This window comes from Scyliorhinus canicula, chromosome 3 (assembly GCF_902713615.1).
Source record: "Scyliorhinus canicula chromosome 3, sScyCan1.1, whole genome shotgun sequence".
Classification (NCBI taxonomy): Eukaryota; Metazoa; Chordata; class Chondrichthyes; order Carcharhiniformes; family Scyliorhinidae; genus Scyliorhinus; species Scyliorhinus canicula.
The window spans coordinates 136,836,322-136,857,879 of record NC_052148.1 but is presented as its reverse complement, the minus strand read 5'-3'; the positions used below and the strand labels follow the sequence as shown (position 1 = coordinate 136,857,879).

Genomic DNA, 21,558 nt, shown 5'->3' with positions numbered 1-21,558 from the left:
CGAACCCCCAGTACGCCTTTGTAGAGTTCCCTGACGGCCGTCAGGACACTGTATCCCTCCGGGACCTAGCACCTGCAGGATCCAACCCCCCCACTACCACCGCCGAGGTACCCCTCACACTACATCCCACTCAACTCTCCCCCCACGCCCCCGCACCTACCAGTTCGCTACATTTTTTTTGCGCGCCCGCGCCAGCTAGCTCCCAGTGCCCCCAGTCCCTCGTCAAACCAGACGGGTACAAAGCTCGGGCGGAATTGCCCCCGGAGTCCGCCATCGTACCCCAACTGACGGTGCTCCTCCAGCCACCGGAAAGGGCCGCAACCCCGGTGCTCCGCCGATCACAGCGGACAACTCGGCCACCGGACAGACTCAATCTGTAAGCCATCACCCCCGCTGGACTTGATTTTTTTACAGGGGGTGAATATGGTGAATCACAGTAGCGTAATTCACACTGTATTACACATGTTGTACTATGTCTCTGTAAGCTCAGCACACGAGCAGTTGCGCTGCTCTGCCACTAGGGGGAGATGCACTGGGAGTGTACGGGAGTTTGTACTGGGCTCCACCCTTGGCTCCACCCACGGCTCCTTCCCCTAACCGGAAGTATAAAGGTTGATGCTGAGAGCCTGCCTGCCAGTTCATCTGGAGTTCATCTTGTCACAGGTCGGCTCTGTTGCAAGATGATTAAAACCACTGTTCACTTCTAACCACGTGTCGCGTGAATTGATGGTCTCCTCAGGTATACAAGCTTGTTCTTCATTTGCATTTATGCCAGGTGTTAGTCAGGTTAAGCAGTGTTTCACTTGCATCTCTTTCAATTTGGTCTATTGCATTGACTGCTCCCAATGTGGTCTCCTCTATATTGGAGAGACCAAACGCAGGTTGGGTGATCGCTTTGCTGAGCACCTTCGGTGTGTGCGCATTCAGGACCCTGACCTTCCCGTTGGTTGTTACTTTAACACAAGACCCTGCTACCATGTGCACATGTCTGTCCTTGTCCTGCTGCAATGTTCCAGTGAAGCTCAACGCAAACTGGAGGAACAACATCTCATCCTCCGGTTAGGCACGTTACAGCCTTCCGGTTTCAATATCGAATTCAACAACTTCAGATGATTAGCTCGACCCCACCTCAACCCCTTTGTTTTCAGTCCATTTCATTTTAACTGTCTTTTACCTTTTGTTTCTTTCTTGTCTTTCTTTATATATTTCCCCCCCCCCCACTCTTTTCCTCCCTATCTTATGCCCCCTTTCTTTACCTTTTCTCCTCCTTGCTTCCCCATTCCCCCATTTTTTTTTTACCTCTCTCCCACCCATGTCCCCCCAACTCCCCCACATCTACATCTGTCATAACTTACCCTCTGATTTTGGTTTCTTGGCTGTTTGACTGTTCACACATTTTCTGCTCTCTGGGGACTGCCATTAGCACTCTTTTCCCTTGGTTTCTGTGGCTATGACCCATCTTTCATTCCCTCCCCCTGCAGTATAAATATCTCCCATTTTCTGCGTCTTTTAGCTTTGAAAAAGGGTCATCTCCACTCGAAGCGTTAGCTCTTTTCTCTCCTTACAGATGCTGCCAGACCTGTTGTGATTTTCTCTTTTGGTTTCCGATTCCAGCATCCGCAGTAATTTGCTTTTGTCCCGATGTTGAAGCCTAATGGTTCCATACGTCTCTGTGGAGACAATAAAATGACTGTGAACCAGGTATCCCGCCCCGACCATTACCCGATCCCTCGGATCGAGGACTTGTGTGCGAAGCTCAGCGGGGACAAAACATTCACAAAACTTGATATGACTCACACATGCCTGCAGCTGATCCTGGATTCGGGTCCCCAGAAATTTGTCACTATTAACACCCACAGGGGGCTGTACAAATATATCTGCTTGCCGTTTGGGGTTTTCTCTGCCTGTGCAATCTTCCAGTGCATCATGGAAAATATCTTATGGGGTTTACCAAGGGTGGCTGTATACATCCTCATTACTGGCACCTCAGACGAGGAGCATCTGGAGAATCTGGCCGAAGTTCTCAGACGGTTTGAGTAGGCCGGTATCCGCCTCCATAGGGGGAAATGCATATTTCATGCCCCAGAAGTCACTTATTTGGGGTATCAAGTGGACAGTCACAGCCTCCACCTGGTATAGGCAAGGTGCGGGCAATCCGACGGGCCCCCATCCCTTGCAACCCAACGAAACTCCGTCCTTTCCTTGGGCTCATCCGCTATTACGGAAAATTCATACCCAATATGGCTGCGTTACTTCACCCACTCCACCTGCTCTTAAAAAAGGGGCACCAATGGGACTGGGGCCCCTCGTACCAGAAGGCTTTCCAGGAGGTTAAGCGATCACTGTCATCCGAGGAACTGCTGATGCACTTCGAGCCATTAAAGTCGGTGCTCCTCACGTGCGATGCCTCACCTTACGGCATCAGAGTGGTTCTAGCACACCGGATGCCTGATGCTTGGAACGGCTGACAGCCTTCGCATCCGATACACTTGTCAACGCCGATCGGAATTATGTGCAAGTTGAGAAGGAAGGTTTGGCTGTCGAGTTTGTAGTATGGAAATTCCATTAGTGTGTTTACTGGGGGAACCTTTGCCCTTAGTGTCCAAAATTGCCCTTAGTGTTGGGTGGGGTTACTGGGTTATGGGGATAGGATGGAGGTGTTGACCTTGGGTAGGATGCTCTTTCCAAGAGCCGGTGCAGACTTGATGGGCCAAATGGCCTCCTTCTGCACTGTAAATTCTATGATAATTTTTACAGACCACAATCCCTTATTGGGATTATTTTAAGAGAATCGGATAATCCCTCCGATCGCATCGCCCGGGTCCAACAGTGGGCTTTGTGACTAGCGGTCTATGAATATACCCTGGAACACTGCCTGGGTGTGGGGGGGGGGGGGGGGGGGGAGGGGGGGGGGGGGGGGGGGAGCTGGGTGGTGCCCCTGATGTTGCTTGCTTCTCCCGGACGGTTTTCACTGTTGTGTGTTTGCCTCTGCTTCGGCCGTTCTTCGTTCCTTCCTCCTGTACTTTCTTACACTCTGTTGCTGTGTTTGTCATGGTCTTTGTCATTTCCTGTTCTCTCCTTCCAGTTTGTTTTCCCTTCTCTATCCCCCCACCCTCTTGTTTCCCTCTCTTGTTCTCTGCCCCCTGTTCCTCCCCCTTCCGCCCCTCTCCCTCTCTCTCCCTGTAACACACCTTTCTTTTTTATTGTGTTCAGCTACCCCCTCTTGCGCTATTCCCCACCCCCGATCTTTCCCTCCTTCCTTCTCTTTTCTCATGATTTGGCTACTTTCCCCTGGCTCTTGGCTACTTGATTATTTATCAGCCTGTTCGTTGGCCACAAACGGGTCCCGGAACAGTTGGGTGAATGGCTCCCATGTTCTGAAGAAGCCATCATCCGACCCTTGGATGGCGAATTTGATTTTCTCCATTTCGAGAAATTATGATAGGTCGGACAGCCAGTCAGCGGCTTTGGGTGGTGCTGCTGACCGCCAGCCGAGCAGGATTCTACGGTGGGCAATCAGAGAGACAAGGACAAGGGCGTCCGCCCTCCTCCCCATGAAGAGATTTGGTTGGTCTGATACCCCGAAGACCGCCACTTTCGGGCACGGCTCCACCCTCACCCCAACCACTTTGGACATTGCCTCGAAGTTGGCTGTCCAGTACCCAGCAAGTCTGGGTCTAGGACAACTCATCGCGGCCGACTCATCGCCGCTGACTCATCACCAGCCCAACTCATCGCCAGCCAACTCATCGCCAGCCCAACTCATCGCCAGCCCACAATAATTACCGACTAACTAGATCCACAAGTTACACAATTACCAACACACCTATTTGTCAACAAATAAATCTGCTCCTCCACAGAACACAAATTACCTTCAGGACAGGAACTTCAATTTTAATTCTTCCAATTGTAAACCCTTTACTTCAATTTTAATTCTTCCAATTTTAAACCCTTTACAATGGAGCAAATTTTAAGTCAGCGAGGCAAAGAGAAGTTTTCTCATAATGGATATTTGTTCATATTTGATAAATTCAGTAAAACCGAAGGCGATTTGATGTTTTGGCGATGTGAACAGCTCAGCAGATGCAAAGCAAGAATTCACACAAGATTTGGAAACGTAGTGAAATTCATAAATACTCACACCCATGACTCTTCACCAATACGAATAGAAGTGGCAAGGACGACTACAAAAATTAAAACCCGAGCCGAGGAGACAATGGAAAACCCAAGTGTATTGATTAATGAAGTTTTGGCGAATGTTTCCCAAGCGGAACAAGGATCACTACTGTGTGCGTCTGCTCTGAAGAAAACAATTCGACAGAAACTGAATCAAATTAGCGTCCCTCCGCCAGACCCAAGTGACCTTCATCAGTTAGCAATCCCTGATGAATATGCGACCTACAAAACAGAGCCAAACCAGAAGGAAGTTTTTTTACTAAAAGACAGTGGTCCCGGAGAAGACAGAATCTTGCTGTTTGGAAGGGGAAGTTGGTTGCAACAGTTGGCTTCATCAGAAGTTTGGTATGTCGATGGAACCTTTAAGATAGCTCCGAAGTTATTTTCTCAGGTTTATATTGTACTGGCTCAAAAATTCGGAGGTGTCATCCCAGTACTTTATGCTCTTTTACCTAACAAGCAAAAAGTTACATATTCAAGGGTTTTTGAAATGATAAAAGAAATTGAGCCCACCGTAAACCCAAAATCAATTGTATGTGATTTTGAACTCGCGGCATTTAGTGCAATCAAAGAAATATTTCCAAACGTAGAATTAAAAGGGTGCTTCTTTCACCTTAGTCAAAATATGCAGAAGCACATTGCGGCTTCGGGTCTAACTTCTCGTTATAATAACGACAGCAAGTTTTTGTTACAAGTCAAGATGATACTGGCTCTTGCATTTGTCCCTGTCGAACATATAGATTCCTATATTGATGCCTTAGTTGACGAATTATCTACAGAGCATTTGCCAATCCTGAATTGGCTCGAAAACAATTATATAGGTCGGTTAAACAGACGCGGAAATAGCAGACGTGCCCCACTCTTCCCAATGGAAATGTGGAATTTGTATGTTCGAACTTTAAATCATGAAGACAGAACCAACAACCACGCAGAAGCAGCAAACAGAAGACTACAAATGGAATTAGGGATGGAACATCCTACAATATGGAAATTCATTAATGCACTCAGAAAAGTTCAAAAAGGACGAGACTGTTATTTGGAATTGCTTATAGCTGGCAGTGCACCACCAGCAAAATTAAAAAGATACCTAGATACTGATAACCGCATTCTTAGGATAGTCCAAAGTTTTAATGAAAGGATTCCTATTGAATATTTACACGGTATTTCTCATAACATAAAATAAGTCTCCATGAATTTCAATTTTAAATAAGTCTTTTAACCTCCATTAATTTTTATTGAATTTGAAATACCACCGGTCTGAACTGTGATATAACTTGGTTCACCTGCCGGTCTATCTATCAAATGCTTGGTGCGGGCCGTTCACCAGTTACCCGCCGCCGACAGCTTTTAACATGAATTACCATGAATTTCAATTTTTAGTTTGGCTGGCGATGAGTTGGGCTGGCGATGAGTTGGCTGGCGATGATTTGGGCTGGCGATGAGTCAGCGGTGATGAGTCGGCGGCGATGAGTCGGCAGCGATGAGTTGTCCCATTCCCGCAAGTCTAGGGCAAGACCAGAGCATGTGGGCATGGTTGACCAGCCTCCTTGGCACCGTTCACCTCTGTCCTCAACCTCTGGGAAGAACCTACTCATTCGGGTTCTTGTTAAGTGGACTCTTTGTACCACTTTTAGTTGCGTTAGGTTGAGTCTTGCGCACATAGAGGTGGAGTTGACCCTATGCAGTGCTTCACTCCAGAGTCCCTACCCTATTTGAGCCCAGGTCTTCCTCCTATTTCTTCCTTATTGCATTCAGTACGGTGTTGGCCCTCTCTACCAGTTTGTACATGGTGCTACAATTTCCTTTACCTGGAATGTTTGCGTCAAGTAACTCCTCAAGTAGTATCTGTTGTGGTGGTCGTGGGTACGTCCGTGTCTCCTTCCATAGGAAGTTTTTAAGCTGTAGGTACCTTAGTTCGTTGCCCCTAGCTAGTTGAAATCTCCCCGTCAGTTTGTCCAGTGTTGTGAGCCTGCCGTCGGTGTATAGAACACACTCCTACTCTCCCTCGCGGGAAGAGTGCAGACGATCAAAATGAATGTACTGCCCAGGTACCTCTTCCGACTTAGATCCATCCCAATCTATATCCCCAAGGCAGGTAGCCCTCCCAAACCTACAATACTACCACTGGGAGGCGACAGCAGAATGAGTAAGGGGATGGATTAAGGAGCCAGAAGCCGAATGGGTGCGTGCGGTGGAGGGCTCCTGCAGGGGGAACATGCTCTGGGCCCTCGCCTTGGCGGCACTCCCATCCCCAACCAAAAAACACTCCAGCAGCCCGATGGTGGTGGACCCCCTCCAGACCTGGAACCAACTACGGAGGCAATTTGGTCTAACCGAAATGTCCGACAAAGCCCCCATCTGCAACAACCAAAGGTTCGTACCAGCACTCACCAATGCCACCTTTAAAAAGTCGAAACAGGATGAGGGACATTGACAGTCAGGGACCAGAAAGTATGAAATATAACTCGAAAAGGTGTGGAAGTGAAATGATATTCTGCTCAAGTTAAAGACTGAAAAAGTGTTGGAACTACTCAGCGAGCCTGGCAGCATCCGTGTGGAGAAAAACAGGGTTAAGCTTTAGTCATGCCTGGAAAGGGATAAATTGATGTATTTGACTGAGAAAAAACATAATTTAGTGTGTTCCATCTTTGCAGGTCCTTTTTGACTTCCTCCGTCAGACTGGTCAGGTTCCATTTGTAGATCCCCATCCAGTCATGGGCTATTTGGATCCCCAGGTAGTGGAATTTGTGTTGGGCTTGTTTAACTGGCAGTCCCGTTAGTGCTGCCCCCCTACTTGTGGGTGTACTGGGAAGATCTCGCTTTTGCACATGTTGAGTTTGTAGCCTGCGATGGCACCGAACTCTTTCAGGAGCGCGATGATTCCTCCCATGCTGTTTTGTGGGTCCAAGATGTAGAAGAGCATGTCATCTGCATAGAGCGAGACCCTGTGCTCTCTGCCTCCCCTTTAGATCACCCTCCAGTTTTTGCTGTTCCGAGAGCGATCGCTGGTGGTTCTATCGCTAGAGTGAACAGTAGCGGAGACAGTGGGCATCCTTGTCTGGTGCAGCTGGAAGCACTGCGAGTTGGTGTTGTTTGTCCATCTGCTCACCATGGGAGCGCTGAATAGAAGCTTCACCCAGGAGGTGAACCCTGATCCGAGCCTGAACCGCTCCAGTACCTCTATGAGGTACTGCCACTCGACTCTGTCGAAAGCCTTTTCTGCGTCCTGGGAGACGATCACCTCTGGTGTTCTCTCCCCGGAAGGGGTCATGATCATGTTCAGCAGCCTGATGTTCGATGTTAGATGTCTACCTTTGACAAAGCCCATCTGGTCCTCTGCGACCACCTCTGGAACGCAGTCCTCCAGCCTTTTGGCTAGGATTTTGGCCAGTATTTCTGCGTCTACGTTTAGCCATGAGATGGGTCTGTATGACCCACATTCTGTTGGGTCTTGTCTTTCTTAGGTATTAGTGAGATTGAGGCCTGTGCACGCGTGGGTGGTAGTGTTCCACTAGCCAGCGAATCTGTGAACTTCTTCCGCAGGTGCGGGGCCAGTGCTGTCGCAAATTTTTCGTAGAAGTCCGCCAGGAACCCGTCCAGTCCTGGCACCTTCCCCACCTGCATGGAGGTAATACTCTCCATGATCTCTCCCAGTTTTTGTGGTGCTTCCAAGCCCTGTTTTCTGTCCTCCCCCACAACTGGCATGTCCATTCCATCAAGGAACCGTTTCATCCCCAACTCCCCTGTTGGGGGTTCCGAGGAGTACAACCCTCGGTAAAAGGCGTCAAAGGTTTTGTTGATCTTTTCTGGGTCAGTTTCTAATGTGCCTCTGTTGTCTCTAATTTGCGTGATCTCTCTGATGGCTGCCTGCTTTCTCAGCTGGTGTGCCAGCAGGCGGCTGGCTTTGTCTCCGTGTTCATATAGGGTTCCCCCTACTGGCGGAGTTGGTGCACTGCCTTCCACATGGAGAGCAGGTCAAAGTCCATTTGTAGCTCTTTCCTCTCCGCCAGGAGCTCTACAGTCAGGGCCTCGGATGTATTTGCAGTCTACCTCCAGTATGGAGTCAACCAGCTGTTCCCAGGCCGTTCTTTCCTCACTATCTCTTTGTGCTTTGAAGGTGATAATATCCTCTCTAATCACGGCCTTTAGTGTTGTCCCCCCCCCCCCCCCCCCCCCCCCCCCCCGCCGTTCCTGTGGGATTACCATACTTACGTAGTGGACGCGCCCCTGCACTCCGCGTTTCCCTTTGTTAGGGGGCTGTCCAGGATGGCTGCTGTTACTGCTCTCCCAATGTGGTCGGGTCCCTACGCTCCAGGGTTTCCCTTCGTCCAGGAGGCATCCAACATGGCCGCCCACTGTGCGTCCACCACGTGGGTAGGCCCCTGTACTCGGGAGACTCTCTTTACCCAGAGAACATTCTGAGTGGTTGCTTGCAATGCTTCTTTGCTCCAGGCCCCTGGTTGTGGCCCTTTGTATTATTGCTGCTCTCCTTCTAGTCCTAGTTTCCCCCCCTTATCACCCCCCTCCTGCGTTCCCTCTTCCCCCAGCTCCTATCCCTGTTTGCCCACCCGTCATTGTTGTGTCCCCCCCCCCCCCCCCCCCCCCAGCCCTGCTCTGCTCCGTACCTCTGGCGCTAGCTATCCTGCTCGGGTGGTGACCCCCTCCCAGGAGTTACTGTCACGCTTCTCCCTCGCCCACTCTCTGTAGTTACTGCCCGTTCTTTCCCCGTCTTACCCTGCCCTCCTCTCGCTTGCCACTTTGCTTTCCCTTCCCCGCTGTGTTCGTTCTTTTGTACGAGGTCAGAAATTGCCACATGAGCGGTCCCTCTGGTAGTGGTTTGCCTTTTGTCGTTCAGGGTGTGTTTTGCAGCGGGGCGGGGGGGTGCATCCTCGGCCTTAACTCGTCAGCTCGTCGACGTGCTGCTGCTCCTTGCCAGGCTCCCCTTATTGCTTCCCCTGCTGTTGCTGTTCCAGCCCATATTCCATGATAAATGTGTTTGCCTCGGCTGGGGCTGTGAAGAAATGTTCTTTGCTTTGGTGTGTGACCCAGAGCTTCGCTGGGTACAGCATACCAAAGCCTATGTCATTCTTGTACTGGGCTGCTTTTGCCCCATTGAACTCAGCCCGTTTCCTGGCCAGGTCTGCCCCAATGTCCTGGTATATCCTAATACTATGTCCTCTCAGCAGCAGTTCTTGGCCTGTTTGACCCTACACAGGATTCTTTCTCGGTCCTGGTACCGGTGCAGTTTGGCTATTACTGCAGTCGGTTGCTCCCCTGCTTTAGGTTTCGGGCGCATCTCGGCCACGTATACCGTGGGGGTCCCTGCCTTTGATCCCCTCTGGTCGGCCCACAATCCGCAAATTTTGCCTTCTCGAGCGGTTCTCTTGATCTTCCATTTTGTCCTTCAGACTGCCCTGCGACGTGACCAACCTCGCCACCTCTTTCTCCAGTGCCACGATCGGATCGTTCTTGTCAGTTGCGGCCTTTTCCAACTCTTAGATGGTAGTCTGTTGGGCTTCCAGTCTCCTCTCTGCTCTACTGAAGGCGAGCTGTATTTGAGCCAGGGTCTCGGCTACTGCTGTCTTCACCGCGGCCTCAATGTCTGCTTTTATCTCTGTCTTTATCACCTGCTGGTGCTCCCTCAGTGCCTCGGTGAAGGATGCCTTTCAGTCCCCCCCTGATGCAGGAGGGATTTGTTCCTATTTGTCCTGCTCTTTTTGTTTCGGCGTAACTTGCGCTACGCCGTCTCGTGCGCCAGTTGGCTCGTCTGAGTGTGATCGCCCCGGCCCCTTCTGCTCCTGGTGTCTGTTGTGCCTCTATTTTGGTTTCCTTCGGGCATTTTTGCTTATAATCTCTCACTTTCTTCCTTCCTCTGTCCTATTAAGGTTGGGGAATGGATTGCTGCGTTTTTTGGCAAATTATGTTGAAAACTGGCTCTTTCCGGGTCCACAGGAGGAGAGCCACCTACCGTGCGACTGTTCAGCACATCGTCGTCACTGGGACCACCTTCCCAGTCATGGCAGCTCGTATAAAGGAGTGGACCCAGGCAGACCCGCAATTAATGCGGGTCCAGCATATGGTTCAATATGGCCCAACATAGAACACTGCTAGATGATCTGTGGGCCTACACCACAAAACCCCGGAGCTGAGCATGGAAGATGGCATTCTATTGTGGGTGACACAGGTGGCCGGAGTATATCTTTGCTAAAGGACCTCCAAAATGGGCACCTGGGGGTGGCCAAAATGAAGATGCTGGCTCGCAGCTATGTTTGGTGGCCCGCGATGGATACGGAGATCGAGAGAGTGGCCCAGCACTGTGGCCATTGCCAAGAACACCAGAAAGCCGCACCGGAAGCTCCGATGCACCCTTGGGAATGGCCAGGAAAGCCTTGGTCCTGCATCCAAGTGGACTTCACCGGCCCATTCCAGGGGGCAGCATTCCTTGTCCTGGTGGATGCCCACTGCTCGAGGTCCACCGGATACAGAACACGACTACGCGAACGACCGTGGACAGACTGCGACACATTTCAGCGCGCTTGGGATAGCCGAAGTCCGGGTGTCCGATAACGAGGCAGCGTTCACCTGTCAAGACTTTGAATCATTGATGGCCGCAAATAGATCCGGCGCATGAGAACTGCCCCCACCACCCAGCCTCCAACGGGCTGGCCAAGCAGGCAGCCCAGACTGTCAAGCGGGCTATGAAAAAGATGACTGCCGGGCCTTTAAAGACGCGGCTGGCTTGTTTCCTTTTTATATCGGGCAACCCCACTGGATTTGCACTGGCGGAATTATTAATGGGACGTTCAGGCTCACCTCAGCCTTGTTTTTCCCGATGTGGTGCGCGCATCCACCAAATGGCATTGGCGCACGCAGCTGCGTACATTTGCACCTGGTGACACGGTCTATGTTTGGAATTTTGGTGCCGGGGCTGCCGTGATCCTCTAGGAGAGGGGTCTAGTCTTCTACTCGGTCTCAATGCAAGGGCATCAAGCCAGCCGTCAGCTAGACCACATCCGGCTCCGCATGCAGGAACCACTGGAACAGGTTCCAGGTGGCCTGACATGGGTCCGTACATAGTTCCCCTCGCCGGTAGGGAGCCCCTTGAGAGATTGACGAGATCAGAGCACCACTCACCATCGCCACCACCTGTTGGGCACCGGGAGGCCGAAGTGCCCAACGCATCCTCAGGATCATCCGATGACAATGACTCTGACATGGACACCGGCCCTCCCGACGACCGCATCCAGGCGCCTTTTGTGCTAGCACCTTCACCGACCACACCACCTCAGCGCTATACATGGAAACAGCTGTCGCTGGCACGCCAAACGCCTCCCGGGCCGGCTTTACCGCTTCTGGACCACCGTCCGCTTCCCAAGCAATCGAGGGAGCCTCTAACTCCGCCTGAGGCAATGGACGTTTCTCCGGACTTAGGGGAGAGGGGTGTTACGACCCCTCTGGGGTCAGGCAACATGTTACATTCAATTCCCCTCCTACCCCATGGAATATGATCACTTCCCGGTAATTGAGTAGGCGGAGCTTCCCCCTGACTGGGAGGAACTTCACAATATATAAACAGGTCAGCGAGGGTGTCCCTTCGGGGTGAGGAGTTGCAGTGCTTGTGATTATTGTATATAATGTAAATAAACTTGTTCTTATCCAACCTACCGTGCTTTCAATGAAGTCTGCCTTCAGCTATTACATCTCCATTCATCACACTCTTTCCATGCTGTAAAAGCTCTGACTATATATGTCTTGCATTTAGCATACCTTCATCACACAACAAGGTGTCAAACATTTACTTAAAAAAGAGGATTAGTAATTATCTGATGCTTTTTCTGACTTTGGTGGCTTGATCTTTTCCAAACAGCAAATTTTTGAAAGTTGTAAGCAATTTGCAACCTAAAATATTTATTCAACAATTAGTCTTTAATGGATAGCAGGATGTGCCTATCTGGAACACTCAATCCAGGAAATACTGTGGTTTAAATTTAGCAATCCAGTTAAACAAGTTTATCAGGTGCCAAGTATCACAGAACAAAGACTACAAATTATAATACAGGAAGCAAGAAAGGCTGAGATATTAAGCAGAAAAATTATTTCCATTTTCCCATCAAACTGCCTAATTTGTAAATCCCTCCAGTATGTTTTGTGTTAAAGTTTGATTTCTTTTAAGGATCTGGAACTTCCGCTGTATTAATTTCTCCAGATTTATAGGGCAGCACGGTAGCATTGTGAATAGCACAATCGCTTCACAGCTCCAGGGTCCCAGGTTCGATTCCGGCTTGGGTCACTGTCTGTGCGGAGTCTGCACATCCTCACCGTGTGTGTGTGGGTTTCCTCCGGGTGTTCCGGTTTCCTCCCACAGTCCAAAGATGTGCAGGTTAGGTGGATTGGCCATGCTAAATTGCCCCTTTGTGTCCAAAATTGCCCTTAGTGTTGGGTGGGGTTACTGGGTTATGGGGATAGGGAGGAGGTGGTACCTTGGGTAGGGTGCTCTTTCCAGGAGCCAGTGCAGACTCAATGGGCCGAGTGACCTCCTTCTGCACTGTAAATTCTATGATAATCTATGAAATTTCTATGATAATTTCATGGACTTGATTTTCAATTGCTGACGGGGTGGGAATAGCTGTGCGCATCACTTGCAAATAGTGTTACTGGAGGAAGACAATCATGTGACTGCCTCTGGAATGTGACACAATAAAGTGGAAACTTCTCACCTCCAATTAAACGCTTGTTATGCTCCTTGAGGTAATTGTAAATGTGCCAGGGATGGTAAGAAAGCCATTTTCAATTTGTTATTCACCAAATGGTTTGGTGCATGTTAGTATACAGTTGCTGGGCTCAAATCAGGAAGAAGTGAACGGTTTTTTTTTGCTGAAAGATTTTGGAGTACGGCCTTGAAGTCTTGCTTCAATTCTGTAGAAACTTGGTCAGACCGCATTGAGCGAGATATGTGCAGTTTGGTCCCCTTACCTGTGAACTGCCGGAGATGAACTGCCTTATGAAGAGAGATTGGACAAACTGGACCTGTATTCTCCAGAGTTTCAATGAATGAGAATTAAAACTTTAAAAATACTGAAAGGAACGGTGGGGTTATCGGGGGATGTTGCTGCGGGGGGTGGGGGCAGAGTTATTCTGCTGACAGGGGAATCTGAAGTAGGTAGTGGAGAGGAGGTCGGTGGTGGAGGCGGCCAAGAGGCGAGCCAAGAATGGCACGGTGCATGGGCCGGGGGTGGGCCCAAGAAAGGTTATGGCTGACCGGTGTGGGGGGGGGGGGGGGGGGGGGTGTGGGGGGTGGGGGGGGGGGGGTGGGGGGGGGGGTGGGGGGGGGGGGGGGGGGTGTGGGGGTGGGGGGGGTGGGGGGGGGGGGGTGTGGGGGTGGGGGGGGGTGGGGGGGGGGGTGGGGGGGGGGGGGGTGGGGGGGGTGTGGGGGGGGGGTTGTGCCCCCCAACAACCAGGCTGATCACCTGGAATGTCAGGGGACTAAATGGGCCAGTTAAAAGGGCACGTGTGTTCGTGCATTTGCGGGCTCTGAAGGCAGACGTAATTATGTTGCAGGAGACACATCTGAAAGTGTCTGACCAGACTAGGCTAAGGAAGGGCTGGATCAGCCAGGTCTTCCACTCGGACTTGGATTCTAAGTCCAGGGGGGTATCAATTATGATCAATAAGCGGGTTCAATTTGAGGCGGAGGGCGTAGTCGCAGACGGCGGCAGATTCCTTATGGTAAGGGGCAAGCTGGAGGGGAGAAGAGTGGTGCTGCTGAACATATATGCTCCAAACTGGGACGACGTTGACTTTATCAAAAGAGTGCTGGGGAAGATCCCGGACCTAGACTCGTGTAAGTTGATAATGGGGGGGGGGGGGGGGGGGGGGGGGGGGCGGAACCTTAATACGGTCCTTGACCCGGGGCTGGACCGGTCATGTCTCATGTCCCAGAATGGGTAGACTCCTAGCAATGGCAAGGGAGCTGAAATGGTTCATGGAGCAAATGGGGGCAGTGGACCCATGGAGAGCCAGACAGCCGACAGGAAGGGGCTACTCGTTTTACTCACATGTTCATAAAGTGTACTCTAGGATTGATTTTTTTTATCTTGAGCAGGGACTGTGTAGGAGAGGTAAAGAATACGGAATACTCGGCAATCACTATCTCTGACCATGCCCGCATTGGGTGGACCTGCAGGTTGGGGGGGCGAATTACCAATGCCCACAATGGAGGTTAGATGTAGGATTGTTGTCGGAGGAGGGGATATGTGAGAGATTTTCGGAAGTGTATGCAAAATTACTTGCAGGTGAACGATACGGGGGAGCTTTCAGCAGCGACCCTGTGGGAGGCGCTGAAGGCAGTAGTGAGGGGGGAGCTGATCTCAATTCGGGCTCACAGGGTCATGGTGGACAGAGCAGAAAATGGACAGATTGGTTACGGAGATTTACCGGATAGACGAGGAGCATGCAAAGTCCCCGGGGGAGGACCTACTCAGGGAGAGATGGAGATTGCAGACGGAACTGGGGGTGCTATCCACGAGTAGGGCCGTGGAACAACTTAGGAAGGCGAGGGGAGTGGTGTATGAGCATGGGGAGAAGGCCAGCAGATTGCTAGCACAGCAACTCAGGCGGCCAGGGAAATAAGTAGAGTCGTTGATGGGAAGGGGAGAAGAGTGGAGGACCCGGCAGGACTGAATAAGGTATTTCAGGACTTCTATATTAAGCTGTACACTTCAGAACCCCCGGAAGAGCCAGAGGAGATGAAAAGGTTCCTGGATGGACTTACCTTCCCAAAAGTAGGCGGGCGACTAGTGGATGGGCTGGGGGCCCCGATTAGAGCAGAGGAGGTATTGGGGGGCCTAAAGGCCATGCAGTCGGGGAAAGCCCCGGGGCCGGATGGATACCCAGTAGAATTTTACAAGAAGTTCTCGGAGATAGTGGGACCGGTCCTGACTAAGGTTTTTAATGAGGCAAGGGACAGGGGGGCCCTGCCGCAGCCGATGTCGCAAGCCACCATCTCGCTGATATTGAAGCGGGACAAGGACCCGGAATCCTGCGGGTCATACTGGCCAATCTCCCTGATCAATGTGGATGCCAAGCTCCTGGCCAAGGTCCTGGCGATTAGAATTGAGGACTGCGTACCGGAGGTGATTGGGGACGATCAGACAGGGTTTGTGAAAGGCAGGCAGCTGACAGCTAACTTGAGAAGATTGCTTAATGTGATCATGATGCCCCCGACGGGCAAGGAGGTGGAGGTAGTGGTGGCAATGGACGCTGAGAAGGCCTTTGACCGGGTGGAGTGGGGCTATTTGTGGGAGGTGTTTGGACAGTTTGGATTCGGGGAGGAACTGGTTAATTGGGTCAGACTATTGTACCAGGCCCCAAAAGCTAGCGTTAGGACGAACAGGATGTCAGATTATTTCAGACTACATCGCGGGACCAGACAGGGATGCCCTACTCTCCCCGTTGCTGTTCGCGCTGGCCATAGAGCGATTGCGTTGAGAGCTGCGAAGGGAATGACATGGGGGGGGGGGGGGGGGGGGGGGGGATGGAACACAGGGTCTCTCTCTATGCGGACGACCTGCTCCTGTACGTGTCGGACCCACTGGCCGGGATGGAAAATATACTGGAAACATTGAGGAAGTTCGGCCGGTTCTCAGGGTACAAATTAAATATGGCCAAGAGTGAGATGTTTGTGGTGCAGACAAGGGGCCAGGAGAATAGACTGAAGGAGCTGCCATTTAAGCTGGTTGAGGAAAGTTTCCGGTACTTGGGGATACAGGTGGCATGAGACTGGGGAAGGTTGAATAAGTTAAATTTGACTAGAGTGGTGGAACAAATGAAGAGGGAGTTTCGGAGATGGGATGCACTCCCGCTGTCACTGGCGGGAAGGGTGCAGACTGTAAAGATGACAATCCTCCCTAGATTCCTGTTCATCTTCCAGTGCCTCCCGATCTTTATCCCACGGTCCTTCTACAAAAGGACTGGCAAAATCATCATGAGCTTTGTCTGGGCGGGAAAATCCCGCGGGTGAAGAAGGCGATGCTTAAAAGGAGCCGCAGCGAGGGAGGACTGGCATTGCCGAGTCTGATCAACTACTACTGGGCGGCTAACATAGCCATGATAAGGAAGTGGATGGTGGGTACGGGGTCTATCTGGAAGCGAGTGGAGGCGGCTTCGTGCAGAGGCACCAGTTTGGCAGCCCTGGTCACGGCTCCCCTACCGCTATCGCCAGCTAGCTACTCCACAAGCCCGGTAGTGGGGGCGGCCCTGCGGATATGGGGCCAGTGGAGGAGGCATGTAGGAGAGGTGGGTGCGTCTGTCTGGGCTCCAATGACTGTAATTATCAAGCGGTTACCGCGGCTGAACACCGAGAACTTGCTGTACGCGATGTTTTTGTAGCGGGCCTCAGGTCTAATTATGTGCGCCAACGATTGCTGGAAAAGGGGGCCCAAGACTTAGAAACGACTGTGGAGGCTGCTACCACGATGGAGGTCTCCTTCCGCAGCCTTAACTCGTTCCCCGCGGACCCCGCGACCCAATCATGGGCCCCCGGCCAGCAACTCCCCAGGCCTGTGCTACGCAGCCGCCCAGCCACCATGCTGTCCCAGCCAGCCACTATGCTGCTCCAGCCTGCCATTTCTGCGGCCAGAACCAGCACCCGCGGCAGCAATGCCCGGCCCGCAACGCGACCTGCAGCAGCTGCGGGCGGAAAGGCCATTACGCAAGAGTGTGCCTCGCTAAAAGGGCCCCAGCTTCCAACTCCCCAGCGGCACAAAGTAATCGCTCCCCTCACCCGCAGGCCCGCGGGGCCCGAAACGCTGCGGCCGATGGCCCGACTCCGCCCCCTCCAGCCACTTGCGATCCATGGGGGCCACCATCTTGGCAAACCTCCACCACGTGGCCGGCCACGTGCGACTCATGGGGGCCGCCATCTTGGACGTCATCTTCCTCGCCGCCCGCCACGTGTGATCCACGGGCCCGATCGGCATCTCTGCGCTCAGACAACTCATCGGAAGAATACGACTATGAACTCAGAGGGCAGTCATCACGGGGCCACTCCAGCACAGCTGATCGAGCCGCCGACTACCCGCAACTCAGCGCAGTCACCCTGGACCAATCACGCCCAAAGCACCTGCGAAATATGATGGCAGAGGTTCAAATCAACGGGTACAAAACGCCATGCCTCTACGACTCCGGGAGCACTGAGAGCTTCATACATCCAGACCTGGTAAGACACTGTTCGCTCCCCGTTTTCCCCGTGCAGCAAACTATCTCACTCGCTTCAGGCTCCCATTCGGTCCAGATCCAGGGGCGCACCGCCGCGACACTCACAATCCGAGGCGCTAGCTACTCAAAATTCAAACTCTACGTTTTGCCCGAACTCTGCGCGCCACTCTTATTAGGCCTAGACTTATAATGTAACCTCAAGAGCCTCACCCTCAGCTTCGGCGGGCCCCTGCCCCCACTCACTATCTGCAGCCTCGCAACGCTGCGAATTCCCTCCCCCCCCCTCCTCTCTTCGCCAATCTCACAAATGTCTGTAAAACCGTAGCCACTCGTAGCAGGCGGTATAGCCTGCAGGATAGGGTATTTGTCAGAGCAGAGGTCCGAAGGCTACTCAGTGAGGGGGTTATAGAGGCCAGCAATAGTCCCTGGAGAGCTCAGGTGGTGGTCGTTAAGACCGGGGAAAAATTCCGCATGGTTGTCGACTATAGTCAGACCATAAGTAGATTTAAGCTCCTCGACATGTATCCCCTCCCCAGGATTGCAGACATGGTAAACCAGATCGCCCAGTACCGGCTTTTTTCCACGGTGGATCTGAAGTCTGCATGCCACCAGCTCCCAATCCGCCCGGAGGACCGTCACTACACGGGCTGCGGGACACGTTTCCATACTTGGACAATGTCACCATCTGCGGCCATGACCAGCAGGACCACGACGCCAACCTCCACCGTTTTCTCCAGATGGCACAAAAACTGAATCTCACGTATAACAAGGAGAAATGCGTTTTCCGCACAACCAGACTAGCCATCCTCGGCTATGTCATGGAAAACGGAGTCCTGGGCTCAGACCCGGACCGCATGCTTAGAACTCCCCCTCCCCCATTGCCCCAAGGCCCTCAAACGGTGCTTGGGTTTCTTTTCCTACTACGCCCAGTGGGTCCCTCAATATGCGGACAAAGTCCGCCCACTCTTTAGGGCCACACAATTTCCCCTGTCAGCCGAGGCACGCCAGGCCTTCGACGGCATCAAGGAGGACATCGCCAAAGTGGTCATGCGGGCGGTGGATGAATCCACTCCATTTCAGGTTGAGAGCGATGCATCAGAGGTAGCTCTTGCAGCCACTTTAAATCAGGCAGGGAGACCAGTCGCATTTTTCTCCCGTACCCTCTCCACTTCAGAACTCCGACACTCCTCAGTCGAGAAAGAAGCACAAGCCATTGTGTAGGCTATCCGTTACTGGAGGCACTAACTTGCAGGTAGGAGGTTCACCCTCATCACCGACCAAAGATCGGTTGCCTTCATGTTCGACAACTCGCAAAGGGGCAAAATTAAACACGACAAAATTCTGAGGTGGAGGATCGAACTCTCCACCTACAATTACGACATTAAGTATCGACCCGGGAACCTCAACGAGCCTCCGGATGCCCTATCCCGCGGGACATGCGCCAGCACGCAGATTGACCGATTGAAAGTCGTCCACAATGACCTCTGCCACCTGGGGGTCACCTGGCTCGCCCACTATATCAGGACCCAAAACCTGCCTTTCTCCAACGAGGAGGTAAAAGCGGTCACCAGGGACTGCCCGATCTGCGCGGAGTGCAAACCGCACTTCTATAGACCAGACAGGGCCCACCTGGTCAAGGCTTCTAGGCCCTTTGAACGCCTCGCGATTGATTTCAAAGGGCCACTCCCCTCAACTAATAAGAACGTTTACTTCTTAAACGTTGTAGACGAGTTCTCCCGTTTCCCATTCGCTATCCCGTACACCGACATGACCTCCCACACAGTCATTAGGGTCCTGCATAGCATCTTCACCTTGTTTGGTTTCCCCAGCTACGTACACAGCGACCGGGGTTCGTCCTTCATGAGCGACAAGCTGCGTCAGTACCTGCTCGACAAGGGCATTGCCTCAAGCAGGACTACCAGCTACAACCCCGGGGGAACGGGCAGGTGGAGAGGGGGAATGCGACGGTCTGGAAGACCGTCCTACTGACCCTCCGGTCTAGAAAGCTCCAAGTCTCCCAGTGGCAGGAAGTCTTCCCAGACGCGCTCCACGCTATTAGGTCCCTTTTGTGCACAGCGACCAATCAGACCCCTCACGAGAGGCTCTTCATTTTTTCCAGGGGCACTACCATTGGGGTGTCACTTCCGGCATGGCTGAGGACACCGGGCCCCGTACTTCTGAGGACAGGGCACACAAAACCGACCCCCTTGTTGAGAAGGTGCGCCTGCTCCACTCCAACCCCCAGTACGCATTCGTCGAGTTCCCTGACGGCCGTCAGGACACGGCATCCCTCCGGGATCTGGCACCCGCCGGATCCAGCGCCCCCTCTACCCCCACAGAAGGACCTCTCACCCTACACCCCATGCTGCCGCCCCCTCGTGCTCCCGAGCCCGTGAGCTTGCTCCATCAGTTCCGCGCACCCGCGCCGGCCAGCCCCCAGCGCCCCCAGTCCCGGTCGAACCAGGAGAGTATGAAGCTCGGATACAACCCTCCCTGGAGTCCGCCATCGTACCCCAGTACACAACACCCATCCAGCCACCGCAAAATGGTGCAACCCCAGTGCTCCGCAGATCACAACGGACAATTCGACCACCGGAGAGACCGACGTTGTAGACCACCACCCCCACCGGACTTGATTTTTTTGCAGGGGGTGAATGTGGTGAATGTAATATGATAATTCACACTATGTCTCTGTAAGCGCAGTAGCGTTATCCGACCACTAGGGGGAGTAGCTCTGGAAATGCTCAGGAGATTGTACAGGGCTCCACCCTTGGCTCCGCCCACGACTCCTCCCCCTAGTGCTGCTGTATAAATACCCTTGTCCTGAGTCAGCCTGCAGTTCACTGAGAGTTCATCAGTGGGTAACAGGCTGGCTCTGTAGTAAGTCGATTAAAGCCTATATTCATATTGGAAACACGTGTCTGGTGAATTGATGGTTCCATCAGAGGACAAGTGCGCTAGATGCGCGGGAGGACCAGCGAACCATGTTCACATGTTTTGGGCATGTCCTAAGCTTAGGGGGTATTGGCAGGGATTTGCGGGGGTCATGTCCCGGGTGCTGAAAACAAGGGTGGTGATGAGTCCAGGGGTGGCAATTTTCGGGGTTTCGGAAGACCCGGGAGTCCAGGGGGAGAAAGAGGCCGATGTTCTGGCCTTTGCTTCCCTAGTAGCCCGGCGGCGAATACTGCTGGCATGGAGGGACTCAAAACACCCGAAGACTGAACTATGGCTTTCGGACATGTCAAGTTTTCTGGATATAGAAAAAACTAAGTTCGCCTTGAGGGGATGTGTACTGGGGTTCGCCCGAAGGTGGCAGCCATTCATCGACTTCTTCGCGGGAGAGTGAACATCAGCAGGGGGAACGGGGGAGAGGGGGGGAGGGGGGAGATTAGAGGAGAGTAGGAGGGATAAATAGGCGGGTAGTGTCTATGGGAGAGGAGTGGGTATGTGCATTATGGTTTGATTGAAGTATTGGTTTTACGCTGATGTTTGCATATTTCTGTTATCTATAACTGTTTGCAATGTCAAAAAATACCTTGATAAAATTGTTTGTTAAAAAAAATACTGAAAGGAATAGACGGGTTGGAGGCAAGATATTTCCAATGGTTGGGTAGCTTAGAACCAGGGGCATATCTTCAAAAGAAAGGGAATCCACCCGGGACCGAGATACGGTGAAATTCTTTATTCAGAGGGTTGTGAATCTTTGGAATTCTCTACCCCAAAGAGCTGTGGAAGCTCAGTCACTGAGTATGTTTAAAGCAGAGATTGATAGATTTCTGATTAACAATAACGTGAAGGATTACGGAGAAAGTGCGTGTAAAAGGTATTGGAAGTGTCCAATCAGACATGATGGTACTGAGCCCAGAAGTGGCGATTTTTGGGGTGTCGGAAGGTCTGGGAATCCAGGAGGGCAAATGAAATGAAAATGAAATGAAAATCGCTTATTGTCACGAGTAGGCGTCAATGAAGTTACTGTGAAAAGCCCCTAGTCGCCACATTCCGGCGCCTGTCCGGGGAGGCTGGTATGGAAATCGAACCGTGCTGCTGGCCTGCTTTGTCTGCTTTAAAAGCCAGCGATTTAGCCCAGCGAGCTAAACCAACCCCAGAGGCAGACGTTCTGGTCTTTGCTTCCCTGGTAGCCCGGAGATGGATACTATTGGCCTTGAG

The 21,558-nt window shown here is 52.2% G+C and overlaps 1 protein-coding gene across 1 annotated transcript in view; it reads right to left on the bottom strand.

The window, feature by feature from the left end:
- The window catches only part of rell1 (RELT like 1), a 105,974-nt gene extending 94,406 nt beyond the window's left edge, over positions 1–11,568 (bottom strand). The window contains exon 1 of the mRNA XM_038791431.1: positions 11,311–11,568. Within this exon, the coding sequence (XP_038647359.1) occupies positions 11,311–11,419 (109 nt within the window). The 5' untranslated portion in view covers positions 11,420–11,568. The remainder of the gene's footprint in view (positions 1–11,310) is intronic.
- Positions 11,569–21,558: the final 9,990 nt, after the last annotated feature.